Source organism: Leptonotus elevatus, chromosome 13 (assembly GCF_054856555.1).
Source record: "Leptonotus elevatus isolate MCC_2025b chromosome 13, RoL_Lele_1.0, whole genome shotgun sequence".
NCBI lineage: Eukaryota > Metazoa > Chordata > Actinopteri > Syngnathiformes > Syngnathidae > Leptonotus > Leptonotus elevatus.
Genome location: NC_141251.1, coordinates 2,997,755 through 3,004,734, shown reverse-complemented (window position 1 = coordinate 3,004,734; position 6,980 = coordinate 2,997,755). Strand labels below are relative to the sequence as shown.

Sequence of the window (6,980 nt, the reverse complement as noted above, 5' to 3'; positions counted from 1 at the left end):
GCGAGGAGAAGTCGGACTTTGGCGCCTATCTCCTCCATGTTAATTTCGCCGTTTTTTCCCTCTTCATTTTCGATCAATCATAAGTTTTCAACCTGCTCTCATTTGGTCATTTTTCATCCGATTAAAAAACTGAGAGCATGCTCGCGTTCCCCAAACCCTTGCCGTTCTAACGAGCCATTTCTGGAATCTGCATCTTCAACCGTTAAGTCGCGAGAGGCTTTTGTTTGAGGTGAGCGTAATCCTATACAAATCAATGGAGTGTTGGTGCGTGACGTCTCCTCACAACTTAAAATCAAATGTGTGTGCGTGAATGTGCATGTTTCTTAATGGGGCAGTAAGATACTTTTAGTTGATGTTGATTATGGTGAACTTCCACATTTCTTGACCGATTTCAATGGTTTAAATTTTAAACTGTTCAGCTCATTGAAATGTTACTTAAAATAAAATGTGTGTGCGTGAATGTGCATGTTTCTTAATGGGGCAGTAACATACTGTTGATTATGGTGAACTTCCACATTTCTTGACCGATTTCAATGGTTTAAATTTTAAACTGTTCAGCTCATTGAAATGTTACTTAAAATCAAATGTGTGTGCGTGAATGTGCATGTTTCTTAAAGGGGCAGTAACATACTGTTGATTATGGTTAACTTTTACATTTCTTGAGCGATTTCCATGGTTTAAATTTTAAACTGTTCAGATCATTGAAATGTTGGTTAAAATCAAATGTGTGTGCGTGAATGTGCATATTTCTTAAAGGGACAGTAAGATACTTTATTTGATCTTGATTATGGTTAACTTTTACATTTCTTGAGCGATTTCAATGGTTTCAATTTTAAACTGTTCAGCTCATTGAAATGTTAGTTAAAATCAAATGTGTGTGCGTGAATGTGCATGTTTCTTAAAGGGGCAGTAACATACTGTTGATTATGGTTAACTTTTACATTTCTTGAGCGATTTCAATGGTTTAAATTTTAAACTGTTCAGCTCATTGAAATGTTGGTTAAAATCAAATGTGTGTGCGTGAATGTGCATATTTCTTAAAGGGACAGTAATACTTTTAGTTGATTATAACTTCCACATTTCTTGAGCGATTTCAACGGTTTAAATTTTAAACTGTTCAGCTCATTGAAAAGAGTTGCAAGAGTTAGCAGGCCCATTCAAAATTTCCGCGGGAATTTTTCTAGTTTACCTATTGAAATGTAAATTACACATTCACATTGCATCTTTTCAACTAATAATATAATACACACATTTAAACTAAATAGCTTCTCTTCTGTCGGTCTTGGCCAGATCTATCTTTAAAAAGGTGTTTAATTTGGTTAATTAAAGGTTAAATTAAAAGACAAAATCATAAATACCGTCATTTAAACCATTTATCCAGAAGTACGTATGACGTCATGGCGAAGCAGTCTCAAAAGCGCGGTCCCTTTAAGGCAGGCTTGTCTCACAACTACATTTCCCACAACGCACCGCGCTCAAACAAAAACGCGGAAACAAAGGAGAACCAGTTTCGTCTCCAAACAATTAACATCTCGTCGGCGTAAAGCTAAGTTGCTAGTTGACATTTGTCGGTTTGACACCACATTATCCCGTAACCTACATTTACCACTTGTCATGGCGTTCAAAAGAATAAAGAAGGTGAGTTGATTCGTATCGCCTTTTGTTTATTTGATGTATCAAAAAGGGTCGCCAGGAAACGTCGAGAGACTGAGACGTCCGGTATTACTGTATTTGCTAACCAGTTTCATAAACATTCCAGTGGAAGGATTCAACTTGTATTTATTATAAAAGCAATCAGAGTTCATTTGATGTGTGCCGACGTTACAATCTTAACATTTAAATCAATGGCCCGTTTCAACACGAGTAAGCTAACTTCGCGGCTAGTTAACCTACCAAAAGGTTTTAAACGTCTCCGCGTGGATTTTCACTTCTATTTTAATCGTAGTTAGCTTTCATTGTCATTATTATTGTTATTTTAAACACGCCCTTTCACCGGTCGTCACTACAGTTTAACGCAATGTTCCAATCCTGGACGTGATGCAATACCGCCTCTGGAATTGTGTTTTTTGGTAGGAATTGGTGGACTTAAGGCGAGATCCACCGGCTTCATGTTCGGCGGGACCCGTCGGAGACGACAGTGAGTATGCAAGACACAAGATTGTCGTTTTTGGTGCTTGGCAGACGTGTGTGTGTGTAGTCATTTGGAACTTGCCCGTTTAAAGGACTGGTACTGCAGTGCTGAGTGTCAAACTCTTCCAAAAAGAAAATAAAAATAAAATATTGGACGTTTAATCAAAAGACGTGATCAAGGACACAAAAGTGACAAAGTCCGAGGCATTGCTGAAAAGATCATGGATGTTAGTTATCGTCCAATCCCGTGGCTCTGATGTAATTCCATAATCCAATTGACATAGTATCCAGGATTGACCTCTAAACTTTTGAATACGCTTGTCCAACTGTTCAGTGTTTCATTACTTTTTGTACAACTTGCTGATCGCTAACAGGAAGCGGTGCCCAAAATTCAGTAGGCGTTTGATCCATTAATAGGCCAATACAATGCCGCTTATTTCTGTGACTGTTCTCGTCTATCCGTAGCTCGACAGTATCGCAATCTGTTGACAAAAACCTGACCACTCGTAAAAGCCATCCAAAAGCCAAAGTATGCGGGATGTCCCAAAAAGTCTCCAAACGCTTACTTCTTTCGATTTCATTTTCATTTGACAGCTCAGTCTTTGTGTTATTTATATCATTGCTGCATAGTTTGTGAAGAACAGCCTTGTTTCTTATCACAAATGTTCAACACTGCCCCAATGTCAAATGACGGGCCACGGGCAAGGAAATGTTCTGCTTAGAAAAACTCAAGCGTGACGCTCTCAAATGCTGATTACTTGACATCTGTAAATGATACCTGAAACCAAATTGAAAAGGTTCAGTGTAAACCTGATTAGGAGCCTCGCCTTTGTGTTGGACCTCAACTGGAATCTTCCATGACTCTGGATCTTGATCTGATGAAAGCGAGCTACTCTTCCGCCAACATGTTGTAGAAGCAGCAGGACATTTTGACGCCATTTTGTAGGCACTAAAATAAGTGGATAAACTGGAGTGTTTTTGTTTTCAGCAAATTCTTGTTGGTTAGGTTCCCACGGGGGGGTAAGGGGGGGAAGTGAAGTAGGTGGGGTTCGCTGTAATTCCTATACCGCTCGCCGCCTCGAGAGAGAGCATATTTGCATTATGTCTTGTTATGTATTTTGACTTTTTGCACAGTAGCAGGACGTGTCGTCATTCACACACGATCTCTGAAAGAACTTCACTTGAACGTTTTTAATGGCTTAACGACCTTTTTGTCTTCTGTAGTGTTCCATTGGCAAGCCAGCATCGTAGGACCAGTGAGTTTTTCTAGATTTCTTTTTATTTCTTTTAGGCATGTTGCTTCTGGATGTGTCGACAATAGAGCTTTATGTTGACTTTGCACTGCAGCAACCCCTTTTTTTCCTGGCAAACTATGGCTGTTTGATTACAAAGAAAATATTAATCACGGTTTTTCTAGTAGTAATTGAAATCATGATTAGGACGATCGTAGTTTTGGTACAAAACAAGAAACTGTTTAAAAGTAAAACAATAAAAATAAAATTAAAGACAAATACAATTCTTTCAAACGCTATAAATATGCAAGTTACTTTTTGATGAAACAAAATGAATTAAATTATTTTGAAACGTAACTACTCAAACATCTCAAAAGTAGTATTAATTTTAATAATCTTTTTTTACGATTATGCTGACTTTGTATTTTTGAGTATTATAATTATGTAGTAAATTGTAATTGAATTTTTATTAATTGCACAGTCGCAGTGGAGCATATGGTGGCTGTGACCAAAAAACGTCTTCTATCTGATGTCAAATTCAAGTTCTATTTTAAATATGACCAAATATGTATTTATACGGTGTTGTTTTTTTAAATGTTTTTTTTAAATACTAGAGCATTGATGCAGCCTCTGAACTGAAGAGAACGCTTGCAGCAATGGTACTTATTACAAAAAACGTATGAGATCAATCAGTTACAAAAAGTTTTTTCCTCACTGTTTTAAACAGATTTGTGAATAATGATGAAACTTAGATATATTCTAATACTAATTGCTGCAAAACGGAAACCGATAGAAATATACATTTTTCGTGATGAAAGAAGAGACTCTAATCTTTCTTTTGGTAGGTTCCATGTTTTTATACCAATATTTTGTGGGCCTTGCAAAATTTGTCAAAATCCAGTAAAACAGCCGGGAGCGAAGGGGGTTGCTTCAGTGAAAATGGCCGGGAGGCAGTGAGTTAATGAAAATGTTTGTTTTCCTTTCCATCTTAGAGTGACAGCCCGTACAATGGAGGGGTGTTCTTCCTTTCTGTCCATTTCCCCACAGACTATCCCTTCAAACCACCCAAGGTGGGTTTTTCGTCACACAGTTGAGTTTTTATTATGTTAGGAAACGAGCGCAGGTACGATGAAATCTCAAATGTCTTCATACAATCAGCTCCCGTATTTCAAAGCTGTTTTTCCCAGAGGAAATATTGGAAACTGGATTCATCCAGGCTGGGGTCAAACTGTCATCTTTATCAAATTCACAGTTAGTTTTTGTGCGGGTTTGAGAGATACTTGTCCTGAAAGTTAAATAACAGTATACTTACCACGCCCTGTTTATGTCGTAGTGATTAGCATTTGAGGGCGCAGTCTTGGCCTGGCTTTCGTTACCATGACAACCAGGGGCTGCTGCATTCGGAGCCCTGTTCTGAAAACGGCAAAGCACGCGCGTGGCCCAACATGACAGCATGGATTCCGTTTTCCCTGGCAGAAGCAGCACTTCATCATTCTCACCACACAAGCTGATGAATTACACACATCAGTAGGGATGTAACCATAACTGGGAATTTGTGACATCACGATTTTAAAATTGCCACATTGTCGTCATTGTCATGTCACGATGTTAATTTAAAAGCAGCACGTCTGTTAAAAAAAAGATTGGTGTCGTTTTAGCCCCCTCTGGTGGTTATTTTATTATTGCAGTTTGTAATTTTAATTAGGAATGATTTGGTTCACTACGGCAATCATCTCTCATATTGGGAGTTTTTACACAGTATCGTGAGTTTTTTTTTTTTTATGCCTCCAACCTTCCCACAATATCGTGAGAGTTGTCGTATCATGAGTTTCATATTGTGACTTTTATCGTATCGCGATGTTTGGATATCGTTACATCCCTCCGCAGCAAAGACAAATGCTCGCGATCCACACCATATCACCTTTTAAGGGATTGTTAGGACAGAATGAAGTCCCTTTTTTGCAGTTCTATGTCAAACAAGAAACCATTTGGATTTGTGCCCCCCCCCCCCCGCAGGTGGCTTTCACGACCAAAATATATCATCCAAATATAAACAGCAACGGCAACATCTGCCTTGACATACTAAGGTCGCAGTGGTCGCCTGCACTTACAGTGTCAAAAGGTATGTCGACATGTGCTCATTATATGACAAAAACCTACGTTCAAAGTATTTTCTGAATGTAAACATATTTGAAGTTTGCTTAATGCCTGCGTCATTACTGATTCTTAACATCCCCCTGTTGTGTTTGTCTCCAGTGTTGTTGTCCATCTGCTCTCTGCTCTGCGACCCCAATCCCGACGACCCCTTGGTCCCCGACGTCGCGCACACGTACAAATCGGACAGACAAAAGTAAGTGTGGAAGTGGCAGTCACGCAAACCTCCTTTTTTAACAATTTGCAACTGTTGCGCGCAGGTACAACGACATCGCCAAAGAATGGACTCTGAAGTTTGCCATGTGAAGGCAAGTCCAGTCGCGGCATCAACATTCCCCGGGACACCTCAAGTAAAAAAAAATAATAATAAAAAAAAAAAAAGTACTTTTGCCACCACACTGGTTGTAGTTTATGCCGGGAGCACTTTCACGACTCCCAACTTGTCATGGCCCGATTGTTTATTCCGCTTGAATTAAATTGGAATTATTATTTTTATTATGATATTAGCAATGATAATACCTCATTTTATTTTACTTTTAAAAGATTTATATTGGGGGGGGGACTGCTTATTCTCCTTTACATTAAACACATGAAAATTTGAGTTGCATTTGATTTTGTTGCACTAACAAAAAACACACTTCCTGCATGCTGGTTATAACTTTGGTGAGCACTAGGGGGCAGCCTTGGCTTTTTCTCCACGTGCCTCAGGCCATTGATTGCAAACCGTGAACAGATCAACATAGCGTTTATGTTAATGATATATTCATGTCCACATTGATGTTCTATGTGTTTATTCAGTAATACTAAATGTAGAGTTGTTTTGGCAGAGCAGGGAAGCAAATTAATTTTATGGTGAAAAGTCACCATTTTTTTAAGCGTGGTACATTTTTATACACAAAGAGAAACGAAAACAAAATGGCAACTATGGCATTTAATATCCATTATGAAACGGACAAAATGATTGAAATTTGTTTCACGTTAGAACCTGATGGAAGGCAATCAAATTCAATTCAAAATTGGTGATTTATCCATCCGAGGTATGTGCTTACAAGCCACAAATATTTAGACATGAGAATTAGGGGGGGGGGGGGGGCTACTCTGCAATCCATGCAATTTGTGACGGCCCATTTTATGAACAATTTTTGTTGGACACTTTAACTGTTAATTTATTTCAAGGTTTCCGCAGATCCTTAAAAAGTCTTAAAAGGAATTGAATCCATGAATCTAAAAACAATACCTTAATTGCCGTTGTATGAAATCCATCTTTTGAAAGTCACGAGCAACTTTGGACATTGGGAACGTTTGGAAGTTGGTCTTCAATTTAAGTACAAATGGAATTTAGAAATAAAGCAAATGCCAGAAGAAAGACTTTTTTCTATAAACAAATGGGTGGGAAAAAAATCAATTAAAATCAGATTTTTGTGTAGGAAAAAATAATAATCTGTGGCCTGGCGCCAGATCAGG

General features: G+C 38.3%; 1 protein-coding gene across 1 annotated transcript; it reads left to right on the top strand.

Annotated features, from left to right (window-relative positions):
- The first annotated feature begins 1,470 nt into the window (after positions 1-1,470).
- Positions 1,471-6,117, top strand: LOC147163482 (ubiquitin-conjugating enzyme E2 D4-like). The gene is made up of 7 exons (XM_086093231.1): positions 1,471-1,638; positions 2,074-2,137; positions 3,355-3,386; positions 4,355-4,432; positions 5,379-5,484; positions 5,619-5,712; positions 5,777-6,117. Exons 1-7 carry the CDS (start codon positions 1,615-1,617, stop codon positions 5,820-5,822), a joined length of 444 nt encoding a protein of 147 aa, XP_085949357.1. The 5' UTR covers positions 1,471-1,614; the 3' UTR covers positions 5,823-6,117.
- Positions 6,118-6,980: the final 863 nt, after the last annotated feature.

Coding starts and splice junctions, on each gene's coding strand:
- LOC147163482 (XM_086093231.1), top strand. CDS start 1,615: ATGGCGTTCAAAAGAATAAAGAAG. Junction 2,138..3,354: donor GGGACCCGTCGGAGACGACA/GTGAGTATGCAA, acceptor TGTCTTCTGTAG/TGTTCCATTGGCAAGCCAGC. Junction 5,485..5,618: donor TGCACTTACAGTGTCAAAAG/GTATGTCGACAT, acceptor GTTTGTCTCCAG/TGTTGTTGTCCATCTGCTCT.